The sequence below is a fragment of the Natrix helvetica genome (genome assembly GCF_964273705.1).
Source record: "Natrix helvetica genome assembly, chromosome: Z".
Lineage (NCBI taxonomy): Eukaryota > Metazoa > Chordata > Lepidosauria > Squamata > Natricidae > Natrix > Natrix helvetica.
The window spans coordinates 104,298,130-104,321,808 of NC_138554.1; the positions used below are offsets into that span (position 1 = coordinate 104,298,130).

A 23,679-nucleotide genomic window follows, 5' to 3' on the forward strand; every position below is an offset into this window, starting at 1 on the left:
GGTGTGCTTATCTTACCTGCCCTCTTTGTTCTGCGCCACATAAAGGCAAGATCTGAGCCTTTATGCCCCGCACTTTATGAGGGGCGTGTTGGGCGGAGCTCGGCGCTGAAAGGGCCACGGATGAGGGCAGGCTGGGCCCCCTAAAGTTTTCTCGCGCAGAGCTTATTAAGGTCCTGAAAGTGCCTGCTTCTTGGGACTGGCCCGATTCCTGGCAAGCAAGAGCGAGGCTGAAGTGGGGTCGGGGATGAGGGCAGCTTCAGGTCGTTGTTGGGGTGGCTGTTGGGCTGGCGTTCGTATGTGGTCAGCGCCACGCCGCTAAGCCAGCCCCCGGCTCACGTTACACACTCCTGTATTTATAACTTCGGCGAGGCGCTTCCCCCTCCGAGCATTAGCGCGGACCACCTCTGTTCCGCCGCCTGCGAGCCCCAGCGGCAGCTTCTTGAAACATCCGACTGAAGCCACCGTCGGGATTGGTAGCCAAGAGCAGGAGATCTGGATTACACCCGAGCGTCGCGGCGCGCAGCCACCGGCCTTAGAGGTGGCTGGGAGGAGAGGGGAGGACCGGGTCGCTCCTTATCCTCCGGCGGGCGTTCGCTGGCAGTGGGGTGGCCGCTCGGAGCCCTGCCGCATGCCATGGATCACACGCTTTTCGGCTGCCTGCGCAGTCCCCACCATTCCCCTGGCCAGGGCTTGCACCCATTCTCACAGTCTGCGCTTGCCCTGCACGGCCGCTCCGATCACATGTCCTACCCGGAGCTCTCCGCGTCCTCCTCCTCTTGCATCATAGCGGGATACCCCAACGAGGAGGGAATGTTCGGCAGCCAGCATCACAGGGGCCACCACCACCACCACCATCACCACCACCATCACCAGCAACAACAACAGCAGCAGCACCAGCAGTCCTTACAGACCAACTGGCACATCCCGCAGATGGCTTCCCCGCCACCGCCTCCACCGCCCCAGTCCGCCTCATCCAGACACAGCCTGTGCCTTCAACCCGACTCGGCAGGACCCCCGGAGCTAGCTAGTAGTCCCCCAGGACTGTGCTCGAATTCATCAAGTTTGGGAACAGGCACCCCGACAGGAGCAGCGTGCGCTCCAGGAGATTACGGCAGGCAAGCGCTGTCCCCGGTGGAGACCGAGAAAAGAATGGGCAAGCGGAAAAGCGACAGCTCAGGTAAAGCCATCTCCCTTGCGTTTCATCAGTCCGGGAAAGTCGTTCGTGTGTGTGTGTGTGTGTTGTGTGTGTTGTGTGTGAGTGTGAGAAACACACACACACAGATGATGATGATGATGATGATGATGAAGAAGAAAAATAAAATAAAATCCGGGATGGGCGGATCGGTCAGCTCTGAAACAACTTAAGTCGGCATTGGATTTGTTCTGGAAGCCTTCGGCGCATGAGCGCTTGATACCTCGCGTGGTAGTGACAAGACCCCAGTTTTAGCATGTGAGAACTTAGCCACTGGCCTATCACTACACTAATTAAAAGACTATACTTGCCGCTCGATGCCCCATGATAGATATATTCACAAGTGTTAAGGACTTGGATTAGGATACCTTGGAGTTAGAATCCTTGAACTCCTGTTCTAAGAGGTTGCCGAATCCATGAAATCATAGCCTTTCTAAAGAATGCAGGGGACATCCAATATTCAGGTTTATCCTAAAGTCAACTATATCTTTTCTATAGATTCTACCTAAGGAAAAGGATAGGGCTGTATTCATGCTCACAAAAAGTATCATTCCCCAGTCAAGGAATAAATTCCAGTTTCTTTTTAGGACTTAATATCTAAAGTATTTCTGGGACACTGGTAGAATTGAAATAGAATTTCTGCTGTAGTTTTATCTTGGTTAGGCTTATAGAATGAAGACAGATTGCATAAAAATGCAAATCATTCTACTTTTCAAATGAAGTTGTAGGTATAGATGCCTAGGCCTCAAAAAGTACATAAAAATAATCAAATGAAAGTGTATATGTATAAATATGAGTGTTTGTATGTTCCTGCTCTAATTACAATTATTTCATGTAACTTAAGGTAAGTTAGCATATTGGCACACTAATTTCACCATATTTGTTTTGTCGTCCTTAGTTGGATACTTTTGATTTATATTTGTACTATTAAATACATGTTTAAATTTGCTTTTATATATGTGTGTATATGTGTTTATGTGTGTTGAATACTTATGTGTGTATCCACACACGTGTGTGTATATTTTACAATATATATATTTATTTAGAAAAGAATTCCAAGTTTTGATCATGTAGAAGTCATGGTCTACTTTGAAATTTAAAAGTGCAAAACTATCCATAGTTATATTTGAATTGTTAGGGCTGTTATATAGAAATGTACTTCATTGACAGTTTAATGCAAAATATTTTGAGTCCTACGCATTTTGAAACTTCTTGTACTCTGTCTTGTAGTTTAGGAAACTGAAAAGCTGATTTGAATTGCATTTAAAAACTATGTTACAAAATATACTTTTCTATAAAAATGGTTAAATGGGTAAGAACTCTTCAGGCAGTCCTGGATGAGGGACGTTGCATTATAACACTGCTAAAGGTAAGAAATAGATTTGTATATATATATATACACACATTTTCACACACATGCAATAGTGTGGTATAACGCTGAGTTTAGACAGAAATCTGAAGGATTTCTACCTATGAGTAAAAATAAGAAGGAAGCTGAATCTTTCACTAACAATTCTATTTTTTTTAAAAAAGATGGCTTTTTGAATGGTACATATATGATCAATTTAGAATGGTTTCAACTATTTTCTGTGTTAATTAGATGAAGAAAACTAGAATTATAATGAATTTTTAAATTTTAGTATAATTGTTGACTTGTAATTGACAAAATAAAGTGGCAGGCTAAAGATTTGAAAGAGACATAAATAGGCATTTATTTGAATTATAATCATCTATCAATCAAATAAAAGTGATTATTATATTCTAGAGGCATACTGGTTGGTTGACTTCTAAGGTTAATGCTACATAATGCAGTATGTAAAAAAAGTGCTGTGTAATAATTAAAAGGAAATCTTCATAAATATTAAACAGAAATATTAATCTCCTTTAATATTTATTAAGCTTAGATACCTAGATAATTGAAAGTTAATTACATTATATCACTGTATGTTATATTAAAAATATTAGAACACAATTCTATAAAACTTTGATTGGGAGCTAGTCTTAATTATAATTTTATGCTCATGTTTTACAAAGAAAAAATTCAGTGTGACTAACTTTCCAATATAAGGTTATAATATCAATTGGCATTCAAAGGTATATATCTCTTTCATCTTTCTTATAAAGTGTAAAATACACTACTATATACTTTAGAAAAGTATTTTCATTATATGTAACTATAAATTGAAAATATCAGATTTAAGATAATCATATATTTTCATATGCCAAATGTTTCTGTATATATTATCATAAATATATTATATTTATTTACATATCTGAATATTTTATGGAGCTTTATAATGCTTACCATATTTGTATCTTATCATTTCTTATATTTACATAAATATATTTAAAATAAAAGATGTAAAGCCATAAGAGATACATAAGAAAGAGTGTGTTAATTAAAAAAACGCTTATAACATTAAAAAATCAAGAAAGAGTTTCACAAGACACTTAAGTATTGAATTACAGCTGTTGAGAGGAAACAATAGAGAAAATATTCTTTAGTTATTTCTGCAGTACAATAATCTCTGGGGCTAAATTATTTGTGGAATATGTACAATCTAAATAGCAATGTGTTTGTGCTTTGCTAAAACATTGGCATAGATGCTATATAGAAACCTAGGTAACAAGGCAGGCCTGGAAACTTCATTGTTAGTCTTAGGCGTAGCGACCCTGATCTTAAAAAACATCTTATTTGTTCTCCTTTAGGGCCAACATGATCCCATACAGAAATCTAGGCTGTTGTACAGGGTGACATTGTGATTTGTGGGTAGCGCGAAAATGGAAAGAGGCTTCAGGTAAGTAATGACAGTGAGCCTCAGTATATACAGATAGTCCTCTACTTTCAACAGTTAGTTTAATGACTGTTCGAAGTTACAATGGACTGAAAAAAGTTACTTAAGACCGTTTTTCTCACTCATGACTGTTGCAACCTCCCTGTGGTCATGTGATTCACTTTCAGATGCTTTGGTTCATATTTATGATGGTTGCAGTTTCCCTGGGTCATGTGATCCCCTTTTGCGACCTGAGAAGTAAAGTCAATGGGGAAGCCATATTCACTTAACAACCATGTTACTAACTTAGCAACTGCAATGATTCATTTCACAAATGTGGCAAGAAAAATCGTAAAATGAGCCAAAACTCACTTAACAAATTTCTTATTTAGCAACCTAAATTTAGGGCTCAATTGTGATTGTAAGTTGAGGACTACCTGTACCAAGGATGCAGATTCCAAAGGGAAATAGACAATTCTCTTTGCTTTTATCTACTTGAGATTTTGGTAGCTCAGATCTGATACCGTGTTTCCCCGAAAATAAGACAGGGTCTTATTTTCTTTTGGCTCCCGAAATAAGCGCTTGACCTTATTTTCGGGGAGGTCATATTATTTTTGAGGTGCAGGAGGCAGCGAGCGTGGTCAACTCGTGGCTGCTGCTGTCTTGCAATTTTTTTTCAGGGAGGGCTTATTTTCGGGGGAGGGCTTATTTTAGCGCACGCACTCAAAAGCCCGATTGGGCTTATTATCTGGGGAGGTCTTATTTTCAGGGAAACAGGGTACCTTGAGCTGCTTCTGATGCTGTTTATTCCTGTGATGACTGATAATGAAAGTGGACGTCCAAGACTGTTACTTTAGTTGCCAGCAACCCCTAATTATGCCTCTGCATCTGAAAGACACTCAAAGAAATCTGAACAAATATAATTTTTAGTCTGTCTTATACCGATGTTTCATGGACAATAAGTATTTCCCAGCATATAATAAAATATAACAGAAACCCAGTAAAGAACAGTATGATGTCATAGTAGATAATATAGTAATCAAAAGCAACAGACCATTGCTTGTATTTGCTGATAAAATATACCCATTTTTTCCTAAGTTAATGCAACATAAGCAAAATGATCATTTTAAATGACACATATTGTCTATAATTTCACCTTTTTTATTCCTGGAAATATTGTGTAATATTTATAATAAAATCTTAAATATCACAAATGAATTTAAATCTTGTAAAGCTGACAACTCTAAAGGAAGATATATGGTTAAGAAATAGAAAATTAGATTATAAGAGAGAGAGAGAGAGGGAGAGAGATGATATATATTTTCACTTCTTTATTCTTCTACCATTACTCTGTTATTGGAATTCCAAAATATTATGTAATATATGCCTATCTTAATTATTTCCTTGGGATGATAATACGTTCTCATCTTCCTTTCATGTGATGCTATAGTTTGTATTAAGGTCCCACAGCCAATTAAGGTGCTCTGATCCTACAGCCCCAAATTTAAATTTTTAATTAAAAAATTTAAATAAAACTTTACAAGGCCAATTAAGTTCAGGGAGCAATTACATTAGTTTAATAAAATGATCATTTAAAGGTAAAAATATTTTAACTTTTATTTTGGATTACTTGTTAAAATATTTAACGATCTGTCCATAGATCACAACATTAAAAAGAACTGGATACATTTTTAGATATATGTTTTAATTTTTTTTCAAAAAATAAGAAAATAAAACTTTTCTAAAATTCTGAGTTCTATAGTAATATATGTTGCTATCCCATATTTAAACATCAAGTACAAAGTTTATGTGCTTTAATGTTTTATATAAATGGTTATAATTTTGCAATTCTATGTAAGTACAATTGATGTACAGTTTTCTATATTGAAGTAGCCTGATATAGTAGTCCTATGGATAGAGATTGTCCAGAAGTAAAGTTTGATGGATTATTTTGAAAATATTTAGTGTAGTTTCCAAGAAATGCCTTTGAAAAAAACATGTACGTTCAATGACATACATGTTGGAGAAAATGATTTGATAAATGTGTGTTAACAATATGAATTCATTGCTTTTAGTAACTTCTAATTACTCTCCAAAACATTTCAGTAAGAAAAATGACCTGTATATCTTTTCAAAATGAACACTGTAACTGATTCATCAAAGTTCTTAAACCTTTCAGCATGCTGCTAAGTGTAAACAAGCAAATAGAATTCTTTGTGATTTTCTACTGGAGAGAGTTAATTTGTTAACGATACTAGGTTTCATTATCAACATGCCTGATGTCTATTGGGACTTGGGGTTCCTATTTCTTAAAAAGCAACTTTCCATGCCGCATGGTGAATTGCTTTTGAACTTTTGTTAGGACATGGGAAATGCTCCTCTATTGAAACAGGGAAAAATTTCCATAGGAAATGTTTTGGTCATTTAAGTTGAGCATTTGGTTCCTGGTTAATAGTGGCAAGACAAGACCTAATATTTTTCATTCCATTTGTCTAAATAGTAGACACAGTACCAAATACAAGCTGCTTCTGCAGTCTCTCCAAATTAAAATGCAGTTTTCCATGTAGTGCTGGCTGTTGCCTGAACAGAATTCCTGCTTATGGAGGTGTGAGGGGGGGAGAAGGAGAGGGGTTTATACTATAATATGTTTGAATCATAACTGATGATGATGATAAAAGATGATTTCACATTTACTTTAAAATATCAGAATAGATAAAAGTGGGTCCCTTCTGCAGGTAGCTAATTTCAAGCTTAATGCAAAGGGGGGGGGGGAAATCTTAATTATTTAACGTATTGCACTTATTGGAGAAAAAAGTTAGTATCAATTAGCAGTTAGCTTCCTCCCAGTAATTTAGCTTTAGAATGGAAAGTTTTATTTTAAGAATCACTGGAATTTATCTTAATTATCATGGGTTGGAACAGGTGTGTTTTAGTATTTATTGCTTCAGTTTATAATCAGCTTCTCCCACTCATAAAAATTATAAGGCAATAAAACAAGTTGTAGCTTTTTATTGTAATGATTAAATCCCAGTGGAAAAAATATAAATTTATTATAAATATATTTCAAAAGACTTGTCTTAAGGGAAATTTCTTAATTTAATTTAAGGTTGAAAAAGTCAAGGCCAATTGTAGTTTTTCAATTATATAGCTGGAATAGATTCTTTTAAAAGAAGCAATATACATCTTTCTGGATTCTAAGCAAGACATATTTACAGTCTCCTCTTCCATTCTCTCTTCTCCTCTCCCTTCCCCTCTCCTCCCCTCTCCGTCTTCTGATTTTGTCAGTATTGATTATCAACTTGTTTCTGAATTTCATTCAGTTCCATGGCATTCAGAATTTACAAGTGCCACACTGCAAATGATGTTACTTTCTTCTTTACCAAACATGATTTGGCAGCAAATTATGGATCTCCCAACCGTGTGCAATTTAACTTAATACCTTGGCCATACTTGGCAGAAAGATCACAACTTGACTTGATTAGAAATTTAATTTTAGACTAAGAATGAAGCTATATATTCTACACCAATACTCACTCACACATACAACAGGTGATTGATACTAGCAGTCAGAAGATGTAAATGGCCTTTATAGTCTTCAAGCTTAAATGTAGGGCTTCTGCTCCTGCCTTCCTGAAATAATGGATATGGTATACATTTTGGTGGTTTTGAAGCCAAGCAGCTAAACACCATCTGTAGCCTGGAATCCCTGGTTCTCATTTCAGCTGTTACTCTATTATGTCTTAATATGTTCTTGTGTGGCTAAATCAGAGGTTGTTTTCAGCAGGTTCTGACCAGTTCTGGAGAACTGGTAGTGGAAATTTTGAATAGTTTGGAGAACTGGTAAATACTACCTCTGACTGGCCCCTTCCTCATCTATTCTCTGCCTCCCAAGTCCCAGCTGATCGGGAGGGAATGGGGATTTTGCAGTAACCCTCCCCTCAAATGGGGAGGAATGGAGATTTTACAGTATCATTCCCCTGCCATGCCCACCAAGCCACGTCCACAGAACCAGTAGTAAAAAATTTTTTAATCCACTATTGGGCTATATGTCAGGCCCAAGACTAGAGATAAGACCACGGAGATCCAATCAAAGATCATGTTGCTGATGTAATCCTGTTAATTAAACAGGCTTCAAATTAATAACTGCTGAAAGTGCTATCTTATTATTTAGAAAATATCAATTAAAGGTATTTATAATAGCGACAGAAGAGCTTTTCTGATTACTTTTAAAAATAAGATGAAAAAAAATCTTTGTTTTCCAATGAAAGAAATTAAAAACCTTCCAAGTTTCACTATACTTTTAAGAAGGTTGTCAGAATCAAAGATTATTTTCCTCACTCCTCTATCCCATGAAATTCTTTTTGTGAGGTTCTTGACCCATAATTCTTACTACTACTTCTTCATTATTTGTTTGCATTTATTCCATTTAAAAAGATGACGAAAAGCAATAAAGAGCTATGCAGCTTTGTTGTGCTCCATGAAATCCTGGCTTTTTTATTTGCCTTGTTTGAAATGCCTTACTTTCATGTATTCCTTAGAATGTTGGACTGTAAACTCCAAATCAATTGGATGTAAGCAATGGAGACTTCCATGGCATTTAGGTCTAGCTGAAATGAGCATATAAATTAAACATTGGCTGGTCTACTACTAATCCTAGGCGTCTTCGGCCTGCTCCCATTTCAGAAATGCACTATACAATTTGGCAAAAAATAAAGACTCAGTTCCAAATACTTCTGTTTTAGGAATGAAATGAAGGGAAAAATAGGTGTCATGATTGAGTTGCATATGCACAATTCTTTTGGAGATATTTTTACAGCTTTTTGTCCAAGCTAACCTGCCTCTAGCCATGTATAAATCACTTAATTTTTATGAATGCTAAATTAATCTTAGTTATAAAAGCCAAATTTCAAGGCACTTTTGTGAAATAAAATAATAATCTTATGAATGTCAGCCTAGGATAGTAAATCATGATATTATCCAAAGATAATAAAAAAGATTTCACAGATGTTTAAGAGTCTGCAGGACTCTTGTGCATATGAGAAGTACCAAGTAAAGGAAAAACCCTTAAATATTACTCAAATATTCAAACCATACATATTTACTGATTACTACTAATTACAATCTTATCTACCATCTTAACTTTATTTTTAAGCAATTATATTATTTGCTTCATACATTTCCCTTTTTGACGAACACATGTATTTCTCAAAAACCCATCTCCACAGATTTCACTGTTTCTTATTTGCTGCTGTTCCTTAGTAGACTTGCAGTGGCCTCCCAGTTGCAGTCTGTTTTCAGTCTGTCCAGACTCCTATTTTCTTATCCCATCATTTGCCAAGTGAGACAAAGGTAGGCTGTTTATATCAGTCTGTGCACCTCTGAAATACTTATTTTGGAAGACTGCATCTATGTAACTGCATCTATGTATGTATTAAATTTTACTTTGGATATTAGGCAGGAAAGAATAAATAAATGTTTAGCAATATCTAAAAGACCACACCATTGAAATATTGTTTTTGTGATATTGTTTGTATTCACTTTACATTAAATTATTGAGAAAACTATATTTAAAAAAATAAATGAGACTAGAATTTAAGTAATTACTTAAATATTTATATTCTAATGAATGGAAAAGGTCTCTGCCAAAATTACAAGCAGCAGCTTTGGCCAATATTTTGTCTTATCTTTAAGAAATCAGACAAGCTGAAACAATACCATTTAGATTCAATATTTATGTCAGATACTTTTAGCCTGGTTCATAAACTAATTCAGCACATTTGATAGTTTCTAGCTGCTATTGTGGTCATCTACAGTCACAATAGTGCAGGGTTCCTAAGATTTTAAATTTCATTGTTAAATTTACAGTAAATGACCAAGATTGTTTATTGAACTGAACAATAAACTACTTCTCAAATTTAGTCTCCAAATAGAAAAGCAGAAGGTAGCTGAATCAAAAAAAAATGCTGCTAACAAAATTCAAATAAAAATCAAGATCACAACCTTAGTTGATGTTAGAGAAAGAATGAGAGAATCAGGGGAGACTTAAAAAATGGGGAATTAGTCTGGAAACACTACTTGTGCATAAGAGGATGAATTCTGAAATGGTTGAAAACCATTAAATCTTATCTAGACTTACCTCACTGCAAATCGCCACTCTGAGAAGATTCTCATATAAAGGCTTTAACAATAAAATAGCTTATTGAAATCTTCTTATGTGGATCTGATTGTTTGTATCTGACCAGTATATCTGTACTTGTATATTTTTCTGTTATTTGGCCTGTCCTACTAAAGTAAGGTTTAATAAATGTTTTGAAAATAGTCTGATCACCTGCAGAGGTTTTTTGCTTAAAAAAACACCACCACCAAACTAGTTAATGTTTCAATTTGAAAGGGAGGGATTGCAACCCTGCTGTTCAAGACCCTTAGATTGTTCATTCTTATTGTTAGTTACCTGATCAGTCTTTAATGAATCACAAAGAGTAGGAAAATCTGAGTTCTATTTCTGCTTTCAACACACTCACCTAAGCAGCCTTGGGTGGTTCATTCTCTTGGCCCCAGAAAGAAGGCAATGGCAAACCACTTCTGGAAACATAGCCTGGAAAACTGCAGGGACAGGCAGTTACCAGGAATAAATGTTGAATTGGAGGAACAAGAAAAGATCAGGCAGAAATACATTTGAATGTTAATGGATTTCTATCTATGTAAGATACTGATATTATTCAATTAATTCTGGCTGTAGATATGAGGCAAGACTATTTTTTTTATTCTGATGAAAGTAACATATATTTTCCAAGTGACCAGTTTTACAGATGTTTGGCTGAGACATTGGATTTTAAATCAAAATTAATCTGGATCAAAGATTATTTCCTGATTGGATTTCACTGCTTGCTGCAATCAAATCTTTCATATATAATGGAAAATCAGCAGTTAGCCAAACTTGCTGATGCTACTAGGATTCCTTTTTTCCAGTGATACAGCTATTAGAATAGTCACTATGCTTTCTGCTTACTGGCAGGCTATGCTAGTGATATAAAACTCAGTTTTTCTTCACTAAAAAGGACTTGTGCTGTTATTATAATATACCTTTATTTTATGTTTAAGAACAGCTGGGTCTGATCTTTTTTTACTTTTGTAGTCTAAGTCTGATCAGCCACAATGTTCAACATATCAATGGATTTTCATATCATGATTAATAGATTGCCCCTTTGTAACAACCTCCTTTACAATTCTGTAAGCAATAGTAATTATCAGTAACATTTTAATAGACTATAAACTAAGCATGTTCTTTATAGCTGTGAATTTTCAAATTACCTGGAGCATTTTAATTCCTAAAATGATCAGAGGGTTGCTTGTTGTCAGTTTTTAGCTAAATCATGATAACTTAATATAATATTCAGTGATATGTGAAATAGACCCAATTATAAAAGGATAAGTTAAAGGCTTATTTTCAGCATTCATAGTATTATGTTGGTGGAAAATTCTGAAAATTCTGAACGAGAATGATTGGATTTTAGTAATGCAAACCCTCATCTTTTATTATGAATTTCTGCTTAGAATCTAGCCCATCCAGCATGACTGGGTGTGTGAGAGAGAGATGTTCACATAACTAATAAATCTGTCATCGCTGACTGGCCTGAATTTCCTTTGAAATAAACAAATCACTATTTGTCTCTTTGAAGCAGAAGGCTTCCAGGAAACCCGGAAGCCACTTTGGTTCAGCTATTGAGATAAAATAGTCAGAAAGTGGAAATGAGGTGCAGCTGAAGGAATCCTCCTATGCTCACACCTGTTGGACAGTGGTGGATTTCCACACAAAAGGAACTGAAAAAACCTCAGTGCAACTGGGATGGTGAAAGCAAAGTTGACTAGTAAAAGACATTAATTTTCAAAATGGATAAAATAAAAATAAATCTGATATAAATAGATAAAATTTAAAATTAGAAAGCGATAAAAAAAAGAAAATGCAAGTAGCTAGTCACATCTAATAAGGGAATTGCCCTTTTAAAAATAAATAACTAAAAAAGCTCAAACAGCTATTTTGAAACAATGGACTGTTAATCTCTGTATTATTATTATCATCATCATCATCATCATCATCATCATCATCATGTGTATTTGTAATGCACACCCTGTGTTATATAAAATGTGGAACAGTTTAATTCCTTCCTTGAAAAGTTATTTTATGAAGCTCAATGTTTCCCTTTCCTTAATTTTCATTAGTTGTATCACCATGAAAATTTTACATATGGGTTATTTGCTCTGAAGCTTTATTTCTCAGTGCTGCTACATATATGAAAATTAAATACGTTTTTGTATGCCTATATGAATCTTGAGAAAAGTAAACATTGATTATGTTTTCTTGTCACTAAAAGGCACGTAATTGTGGAACAAAAGTCAAAATAGGGATTAACCAATTTTATTTGAGTTAGATTGCATTCCTAAAAGAAAACTTAGATTTGAGTTAGATTGCATTTCTAAAAGAAAGTTAGATTAAGTTAGATTGCATTCCTAAAAGAAAACTTTTAGCTAGCCTTTAGCTAGAATTAAAAGTGTTCAGGTCAGGCATTTATAACATGTGGCCTATTAACAGCACGTGGCCTACTAAGGAAGCCTTGTCCCCTACTTTTTTTTTTGAAAAATAATCCATTGCCACCAAATGTTGTTGCCACAATAAAGAATCTGGCACAACAGCCTAGATTTTTGCTGCTACTTCCACCCTGAAAAGTCCACTTGCAAGCATCCCCCCCTCCAAATATCTCCAGCCTTCACTGATAGCTCCATCGCTACTGCTGTGCTCTAGCTGCCAAATAGCTGATTGACGAGCCAGTTATTTCTTTGTGGGCCACAATTATTTTTAAACTATTAGTCTGCTCTCTTCCCGTCTACAGGCCTGTTTTAAGAGGTGCTTGATGACATACCGAAAACTATTAGGAAAATTGAATGGTCGAATATGAACATTCTTTGAAAATGTGTTGTAATTCTTTATTCCCCTACTTAGAGGATGTATTCCTTTGGTGAGTGAAATAGGACTCAAAAAAGCATATAAAATGCATTTAATCAACTTATTAAGATTACAATTCTCTTCTTGGTACAGAATTTTGAGTATTGTGAAGAAAGTTTGTATACCGTAATATGTTTTATAAATCTAGAGAGTACATAACTTTTTTAATTACTTTATTGATCTGGTAATAATTGATAACTAAAATGAATACAAAATATTACTGGTTTAGCTCAGTGTGGTGAAACTTTCATTTTTTTTGCAAAATTAAAATAGTAATTGGAGTTTTTTTTTTCTTTTGATATATGTTATTGCACAGATTTGTAATGTAAACAGCAGGGAAAATTGAAAACTGCTTGTCTTTTTTACCACAACACATGAAATGTAGTTCTTCAGTACAATATATATCCTGTTACAAGTAGGTGACCAACAACAACCTAGAATATATCCTTATTTTAATAGATGCCCTTCTAATACTCTGTAATACGTTTAAGATGTCAAAACATGACTTTGTAAAATATCCTGCACATATTACTGCTGAAATAAGAAGTTAATCTTTAGCAATACAGTATAAGCTTGGGTGATTAGAATTAAATGAACAGATTAAAAGGCTAATGATGTCTTATATATGTGTTTGTAAGTTTTGTCAACCTCCATGGGATTTATATTTATTTTTATGTAGACTTTTAGTCGAAGCAGTTGAGATTTGTATGGCATATAATGGGTGTCATCGCACTGAAAAGAAATCTGCTATTACTTTATATAATTTTCCTATTATATTAATGTCCTTGCATTTTAAAAGGAATTTGTTTTTCTATTATTTCTTAAACACAGATCTGAAGATTTCTAATGTTTCATTTATTTTTCATGTTTAGAACTTTGGGTCATGATAGGTCCTTTAGTCTACCAAATTGTACAAACTGAAACACAATTCCCTACCTGTCAAACTACAGGTAGTCCTAAACTTTGATCACTATTGAGTGCAAAATTTTTGTTGCTAAGTGATACATTTTTTAAGTGAATTTTGTCCAATTTTATGACTTTTCTTGCTACAGTTAATAAATAAATCATTGCAGTTGTTAAGTTAATAACATAATTGTTAAATGAATCAGGCTTTCCCACTGACTTTGCTTTTCAGAAGGTCTCAAAAGTTAGTCACAAGACCCTGGGATGCTGCAACTATCATAAATATGTTGCCAAGCGTCTGAATTTTGATCATGCGATCAGAGGGATGCTACAATAGTCATAAGTGTAAGAAACTTTTTTGCAGTGCCATCATAACTTTGAGCAGTAACAAAATGAACTGTTCTAAGTCAAAGACTACTTGTAGAACACAAAATAATTATGGTAGCAATCCCAAATACCACAGTTACAAAACAAAATATTTCTTTTTCTAATGTGCCCATATACGCATGCGCATGCGCACACACAGACAAATAGACACACATGCACACATCCATATCTGGATCTGGATGTATTTAGGAACAGCTTGTACCAAACTGTCAAATTTCTTCCTGGACTCTCGTAGAAGAATAGAGATTGAAGAAGATACATAACACCTATAATGATAGGAAGATATTTTTTTGTTTATTTTTAAATTCAGTTAGAGAAAGATTTTATTTGTTGAACATGATTCATGGTTCTCTTTAATTACATATAATAGTGATGTTATTAGTAGGAATAAATTCATATGAATTTCCTATTTAAGAATATAATTAAATAATGCATCTTTTAGGTGAATGGCAGTTTAAAATATTTATATAATTAAAGGCTATTGTGTTTCTTTATCACAATTTAATGCATTTGATATTTAAAAAGCATTTAATTGGAATAATATTTCTGCTGAAGTTATTAGGAAGAGAAGTCTGAAAATGCTTAGTGCATAACATTGCTAAATGGTTTAGGCATATGATTTCATTTCTTTGGCATTTGCTCAGGATGTTAGTGTATCTATTTTAAGTTTCTTTGTTCTTTTACATTTATTTTTATTTCTATGAAACATTGGTAATCTTGCTATGGGCATTTGCAAATATGAATCATCATTTAGATTAATATTTTCATACCTCTTTAAACTGGTTTGAAAATAAATGTAGAAACGGAAGCAAAGAAATCTAAACAAGGACAGGTGTACCTCTCAGGAAGTATAAAAAAGATCTTTTAGAAGTTTTGAAGCGTGTTCTTGGCAGATTTATTTATGTAAAAACTAAATCATCTTTTGCAGGAAGGAAGAAAAAAATTATAGCCTATTTAAACACTTAGCATTCTACTTTATGGACTGCAGGAGAATTGGCCACTTAACCGCAATAATGGAACAGTCAGTTTTAGTTTTGAATAAGCCCAAATGTGTTCATTTTCTGTTTACAGTTTCCTAGCAAACACTTCTATAATTTTGGGTAGGACAACTGAAAAAATCTCGAATTGTTTAACCAAACCTTTTTTTGTTTTCTTACCCAGTATCCTAGTGAAAGTAGTAATGGATTCCTAGAAAAATTAATAGCCTTCTTCTACTATATTTCCAAAACTAATAATTTAAGAATGAAAGTATGATATTTGGTGTGGAAGGAAATATTTTTATAGATGTTACACTTGAATTATCTGTACTAATCAGAATAATGCTAAGAACATTAAAATATTATTTTTAAATAAAGGACGGCATTTGGCATTCACACAAACTTCATTTTAAGGGACAATCTACATTTTCTTTTTAAAATGGATGTTTAAGATGTATTTGCTTTATTTTACTTTTATCAATTTTGCTGTCAATCGCAATCCATTAATTATATGGATTTTATATTGCTTTTGCTTTATGGTTTTTTTGGATTTGTCATACTGTAACTTTAAATTCAGTGGATCATCTATTTCACTCACAAAGTTACTTTTAAAAAGCATAATAAACATTGCATAAGAGAATTCCAGCTGATTACATGCATGCAAACCTTTGGGAATTGATTTTTTGGTTGTAGCTGGTATAACTGAGTCCTTTGCACATTTTATCCTTTGTGCTACTGTAACACTTTCCTTCCGATGTCATTTTCTCCGTGGAGAAAAATGAGAGTGCATAAAATAATTGTATCATAATTAGATTACCTATGGATCATAATTTTTGAACAACACATATATAAATAATGAAAAAATATTTGAAACAAGCACTTGGAGGACATTTCTTAAGATAATTTCCCCTGTAATTGGTTGGTTTTAATTTTTATAAAGTTAACTTGTTCACATTGATTTTATTTCCACTTAGGTGCAACACATTTATTCTATGTTTCAAATTTAAATAACTATTTGTGGAAATGTTAAATTTTATTTTGCTTTTGATTTATTTATTTTTTGGTCTTAATTTGCCCCTCACCCCTGTTAAAATGGATTATTTTATGAAGTTTCTTTAATTTATTTTATATCAATGATGATGATTCAAAAGATGATGATAATTTTACAGAAATGTTGAAGCAGTATTAAGAAGTGAGTAAAGCAAGGATGTGTCATTTTCCCTAGTTATTTAATATAGCAATAGCACTTACATACATTATATAATGCTTCACAGTGCTTTACAGCCCATTCTAAGTGTTTTACAGAGTCAGCACATTGCTCCCAACAATCTGGGTTCTCACTTTACTGACCTTGGAAAGATGGAAGGCTGAGTCAACCTTGAGCCAGTCAGGATTAAACTGCTGACAGTCTGCAGAGTTAGTCTGCAATACTACACCACAGAATCTGTATAATTATGAATAACTGTAAGGAATTAATGTAGTGTTACTGGTGAATTGCATAAATATGAAAAGATATGTGTGCTTTTCTCAAGCAGCAATTCAGTGTTGTTGGTTGACAATGAATGTTTTGCAATGATAAATGGATAGATTATGTGATACAATAAGAGTATGGATCTAAAACTTAATGCATTAAATATCAGTGTAGTTGTGATTGACAGGCTAAAAGAGTGAATAATTACCAAATACACATTATTGTATAAAAATAGTACAAATTGATGAATGTATGGATTTGGTACTGTAGAATTATAATACAGATGGCAAAATAGACGGGAAGATTTAAAGAAGTGCAGATATTGATATGAAGGTGGTGGTAAGCAGTACGTTGTTTCCTGTAGGTTGAATATTTTTCAAAAAAAGTCACAATGGTTGTGTATAAGTGTATAAGAAAATGTGTATTTGATTTAAGGAAGTATTAAGGAGGTGGAAATACAATGCAACTACAGTGTTGAACATATATTTTTTTCAGCACTGTGCAGTTATCCTGTGTATTTAAGAAATGATGCAGATTGTTTAAGGAGGCACTGACAAGTAGAGTAGGTCTGACAGTAACTCCCCTATTTCTTCTTGTACTGATTTGTCTCTATGTTCCAGTGTATCATCTTGTTTCTCTTTAAGACCAATTTATTATAGGGCAATCAATATATTTTAGAAATAAGCTGTTGTTGGTGTAATAACTTCAAATGATCCTAGTTTAAGTTATAAAACCCTGGCTTAGTTCCAGCACTATGTGTATGTAGAAACTGAAAGATGAACTGAATGAAAAACTACGGGGGGAAAATCCAAGCAGACCTCAGACATGGTGGTGTTGCCAGGAAGACCTCTGTTGTTCTTTTTATCAGCAGGAACCTTTTCAGCATCTGTGGCTTTATTTCCAGATGTGTGCTTAAAATGAAGCCAACCTACACTAAATCTTAATTACATATCCTGGGCATATATCCAGAGGCATGGCATGCAGTAACTTAGAAAAATTAGATGTCTTGCATGCCATGTCTGGCAAATAATCTAGAGTTACCATAGAACTTTAAATGTTTCAAGTGTTGTGTTTTGCATCAGGCGCTCCACATCAAGAAGCCATTCTTTTCATTCTTACTCTTGTTTATTCTTTTTCTTTCCAGTGTCTGTCAGCTGACAAATATGAGATCAGGAAAAGTTGTTTTTACTTTATAAAAACTAAAATCCAAAGCATCCCTATTGCATCAGCATGCATATAATTCCGGGAAATTTTGATCCAACTAGCTAGTACTTCCTGTTAAGACTAGGAAAAAATGACTTAGCAACATTTCCAATGTTTCTTCTTGTCTGAATGACGAGGTCACTGTGCCTTTGTTATAAAAAAGCCCCTTAGAGTTGCAAATCTTTTTTTATCATTTCTAAAAAAAACTTCTTATCCTTTTTGAATTAAGCATATAAATGCCTTTATTTATAAATCAATACAAATTATTTGTATTATATTCTTACAAATCAGTTCTTAATAGAAAAAAGAAAAGAAAACTTCATTGCAGTGCCGTGAATGCTGGTTCAGAATCCATGTTTGGGTCTGAAAATTCTTTCTTGTTTCAGGATGCAGTCTTTAAAATTCTTTTTTTTGTGGACCATGTAACCCTTGAACTGATTGCAGCTAATGACAGAAAGTACACAAAAATATAGTGCAGGACCTACGTATGCAAAAACTCTACTCTTCCCTAATACTGGAGAAAAATATGGGAACTAGTTAAGAGACCAAAATACGGCAAGCAATTAACCAAATTTGTTAGACTTCTTTAAATTTGTTTGGAATCAATTTCTTCCTTCTTCCAGCTTTTTTCCAACCAGAGATTTTGCTCTTTTAAAAAGCAACTGTTAATTAATGTTCTCTTTATGTTCAAGAATGCATTGTTACAGTTTCAAGAGAGGTTTTGGGCTAGTCATTTCTTTCAGCCCACTCCACCTTATAGTGGTTTTTTTGTGTGTGTGATGAAATTAGGAGCATAAAATATATTAAGAATGTTTGCCACCTTGAGTTATTTATGAAATTAATACAGGCAGAATAAAAAATATCAATGAAACAAAGAAATGGCTCATTAAGGTCTCTACGCCTGAATTTTTAAAATAATATTCCTAAAGTTGGGCTGAATAGAGGCAAAATGAAATAGGCTAATGCTTTAGGAGGTTCTGTCTGACTTGTAGCAGCCTTTATTAATTATTATTATTTTTAACCAGAGAATCCTTGAGAGAGAGAAATGCCACTGAATTTAAATTCTTTTTCTTCCTATAAAATAAGTAAGTTAATTTTTTTTAAAGTCTACCTAATAGGTTCCACCCCTGTGAATTTGGGAACATAATTTTACATTCTCTGACTAGCAAATACTTTTCAAAAGAAAGAAACGTTGAAAATATAATGATGGGTAGGATGGCTGCAGACATCACTGCTCAAAAAAAAGAGGTGTTTCTAGGGACCATCATCTCTTGAGGGATGTAGAATCTGCCTTCTCTCTTTCTTTTATCCCTGCCCTTCCTTTTTCCCCATCTTCACCCTGTTCGTCTGTGACAATAGTTTGCCTGTGAGCAAGATATAACATTTGATATATTCAAATGGAGATTAATTTATTTATAAATGAGATTATTTATAGGCAATTAATTTTAATATATAGATTAACTTTAACCTATATTGATTATTTTTGCTCTGACCATGCTTTTTTGTGAGAATAGTTTCTGGCAGAAATTTACAAATATACATACACATTAAACTCATACACTGTATATATATTTATGGATTAGGATTCTAAAGCTTCATGTGTAGTAAGCAGTTTTGGATTAACAAAAATCATGCTACACAAGACAGTATTTTTTTCATGTACTTTACTTTGAAAAATGGTGGTTAAAAAAAAGATAACAAGAGACTAACTATTCAAAGTTTATTCAGATAGATTTACCTTTCTCAATTGATAACAAATTCCTGATTTAGCAATTTTTGAAGAATTTCTTCATTTAAAAATTAGAAGGTAAGAACTGACCAATTACTGGTGATTACTGTTTGTAACACTTAAAAGATTTCAACTGAATCACAATTCAGTTGAAATGATAAACGGCTTGGGCATAACATAATTGGATTGAAAATAAGTTAAAATATAATTTTTCTTTTCCGTATAATTTATTTCTCTATAAAGATATTAACAGATGGCTATTGTAAAAGAATTACTCTGAATTAAGCCAGCATATGATATGATCTTGCAACATAGAAAGATATGTTAGATTAGAAATGTAAATGAAATTAAAGCTTGCATTGGGACTATATTTTAGAATTTAAAAAATATTTGAAAGTAAATTTTATATTTCTGGATTGTTTTGCACACCTGATACAGCTTTAGGTTTGTTTGTTTTTGAAAAATGGCAGTTGCTAGTTAAATGAAAAGTATGAATGTTTATATGCATATCTTAGTTAAGACAAAGTATTTGTCTGGTAGGAAAAACAAATAATTTTTCTTTCTGTCTTAGTGTGATTTACTTAATGCTTTTGCCCTTATTTAGTCTGGTTATCTATATTTTTTATACATGCAGTATATAGTTACTTATACATATAAAAATATTGGATGGGACAGTTGTTTATGGTGAGTTGTATTATTTGAAATTTTGCTAGTTTGAAAGCCAGAAGACAGCAAAGTAAATACACACATAACTCTGATGTCTTGAACTAAAATACAGCTTCGGTTCAGTTTGTTAAATATTTTCTTCCGTAAGGAAATTGTTTCATTGATGTAAGTAGATTTATGCCAAGGAAAACACACTTCTCTTAGGTTCCAGCAAGTAACCCCTCCCCAATTTTAGAGGAAATACGGGCAAAAGCTGGTTGAAGGGTTTAGTTAGAACAGTAGTGCTATTGTACCAGTGGTCAGGATCTTCGGATGTAAAATGACTTGTCCATTACAGAGGCCATAAGTATACCTTCTGAAGGCACCACATGCACAATCGTATCACCAGCAGTGTTTCAGCCAGAAACAGAGGACAAAAATTCTAGATATATGTATATCAGGGCACGTATTTGTTTCATTCAATGCAAAGTGAAATGTTAAGACCCTTAATGTTTAGATCTTAAACTATATTTTTCTTGTGCAGTCTCTTGTATTATATATGTTACAAAGCCTGAGCTCCCATCGACTTGTCTTGAGAACACTATTGTTGAAGGAGACATTTTGATTCTCCTTTCACTTATTGATATTCCATTTATGGTTGCATTTATTGATATGTTAGATTTTTAAAGGATATTATTGTGTCTTTTACACATACTTGCTTTTTTGGTAGTTTTGGGGATTATCTATTTGTGTGTCATTCAGAATCACCTTTCATGAGCTGGATGGCTTTATCAATTTGATAAGTAAATAAAATAAACATATTACACAAATTTATAAGTTGGATCTGTGATAAGTTTATCTAGAATAAGGTCTTAAATTAACTTTGGGGAAACAATTAGCTCAATGTTCTTGATCATTTTTTTCTGTTTCTTCAACTCCCCCCCCCCCCCCCCAGTTTATTAGCTGAAGAAGTATTTCCTATTGAGATGAATTCTTACAATATTGTTTATTCTGCAATACTGTCTGCCAGGATTTTCAATTTGGTCTATTCACCTAATAGTAGATTTTCTTCCTAATCCCAAAACTTTTATTAAACTATGATTCTTAAAAGAAATATACTTCCTAATTTTAACTCTTTACTCTTGGGAAATAATAGACTTTCCAACGATATTGAACCATTTTTTAAAACAGCTTCTTAGAATGTGGTTATCCAAGCTGGCAGTTGATTTATTGTTAAAAGAATCATACACATATTTTATCCAGCATGTACACCTATTATTGTGAAGTTTAACTGCTGGTTACAAATGGGCTTTTTAGGTAGCTTGTAAAATTTCAGGCACAAAATTTCTTTTTTCTTGTAGTTTCTTTTTTCTGCTGGCTTTCAACTTGTTTCTTTCCTTTTAATTTTTGAGGGTTTTTTTCCTGCAGTTTTGAGTAGGTTAATATTTATTTTTATCAGATATGTGGCAATCTGTAATGTCATTTGAAAACGTGGAACACTAAGGTTTGGTTTGCTTTAATATTTTTTTAGTAAATAATAGAGAAATGATTAACTGGACAGCTATGTTTATTTCTACAGAAAAGGTTGCTATATATTTTAATTATTCTTGAGTGCTCTAAGTCTTATGTAAAACTTTCTAATAGTGGAAAACAAGCCACTAATATCATCTGGAAAAATGCAGCTTCATAGCTGTAATATTAAAAATCCAAGCAGAACTGTAAACAAACTTTAGAATTAAACGGTAGTAGAACAGACAAAAAAGGAAAAAGGAATAAGAAATCGCCATAGGATTAATTGATATACACATACATTCAGTGAATGTATTATAAAAGTAATAAATTTTCAAAGTGAAATGTATGCATAGCAGTTTACTTTTGCCTGAAATAATAGCCTGCACTTATCTTCATGTTTGATTTAAAGGACTAAAAAGAACACTTTTTTAGGGATTGTCATCCACACTACACACTGTAGTACGGACATCCAGGAAAAAAGCTTGTAACATAATTGGATAAGTTTAATAGTTGTATACATTTCTTTGAAAATCATTGCTTTTTCAGATATTAAGTCATCATCAATAAGCTATCTAAAAATATGTGCAATTACTATGCAAACATCCCCTTGGCCACAGCTACACTTCCTCTTAAAGCAGGAAGAAAGCAGGAGTACTTTTTAACTGGACACTAATTCTGACTGGAAAAGTGCACTCGCAGAGTTGAAGATGGAAAATCCTGTAGCTGAGAGGGTCTTAAAACCTACAAGCATCCAGTCTCATTTGGGTTGAGCTGAAGCCTCTTCTCCATCTAGAACTTCACATTGTCTAACCATTGGGAAAGGATAACATTGCATCAATATCGGGCGGGTTGCTGCAGGCCTTACTGCTTGTTCGGCGCACAATTTTTTTTTCCGTGCCAGTGCGCATTTGTACCTAAAAAGGTCTGCACATGCACACAATATTAGAAAAGGAAAAAATAATCACATTTCTGCATATGAAGATTGTTATGCGCATGCGCAGTACTAAAAATCAACATGGTGCTGCCACTGATAGAACCTGTTCGGGAGCGTGGCAGGTTGAGTTACTACCTAATCGGGTGAACTAGTCCAAACCTGTAGGAACTCACTCTGATCAGTATGTAGGGAATATACTGATGATACCACATCTCATGCTGATGTGAGCTAATGTATTTTATCTAGTATTACAGGACTTCTAGTACAAGATTTTAACTTCTAACCACAAATCTTAACTGCATTTTTTACCATTTCATACAAAAAGTCTATAAGGGGTTTTAGTTAGCCATAAATACACTGTTATTTCTCTAATCAGAAGTGAATTTGCCAACTATATATCCGTTGTGGGTATTGTTGAACCTTTCCACTTTTGAATATAGTAATCTCTCTGCAGTTGTCATTCATAAAAACAAAGTTCCTTGATATTTTTCTAGTTACATTTCCATTAGTCCCAGAAGTAAAGTCTCTGGTTTCAATTGTACATTAACCTTTAAAATCTTCTGAATTAATTTATGTATTTGTATCCATTTTTTAAAATCTATATGTCCATCAAGCATGATAAAGTTTTCCTTCATGTATTTCACATTTCCAGCAAAAATTCTAAGTGTTTTTATGCATTGTAGACAATTTCTCTGGTGAAAAATATCAACAATATATTATTTAAATATGATTTCTTTGTCAGTATATGCACATTTAATATTGATGGGTATCAGGAATGGTCACCATTTTATTCAAGGGTATTCATTTAATTTTTTTAAAGTTGGAATACATGAAATTAATTTATGACACTTTTTAATTTTTTCCAATTAGAAAATTTAAAAAGAATACTGTATTATTTATTGAAAAGAAAGCAGACAAGTTGGGGAATATTCATTGCTGATGCTTCCAATA

General features: G+C 33.7%; 1 protein-coding gene across 2 annotated transcripts in view; it reads left to right on the forward strand.

Moving 5' to 3' along the window:
- The first annotated feature begins 302 nt into the window (after positions 1 to 302).
- MEOX2 (mesenchyme homeobox 2) overlaps positions 303 to 23,679 on the forward strand; it is a 54,739-nt gene continuing 31,362 nt past the window's right edge. The window contains exon 1 of one of the 2 annotated variants that reach the window (XM_081931918.1): positions 303 to 1,177. In XM_081931918.1, coding sequence (XP_081788044.1) covers positions 634 to 1,177 — 544 coding nt within the window. In that variant the 5' untranslated portion in view covers positions 303 to 633. The remainder of the gene's footprint in view (positions 1,178 to 23,679) is intronic. The other variant, XM_081931917.1, reaches the window with a different exon arrangement.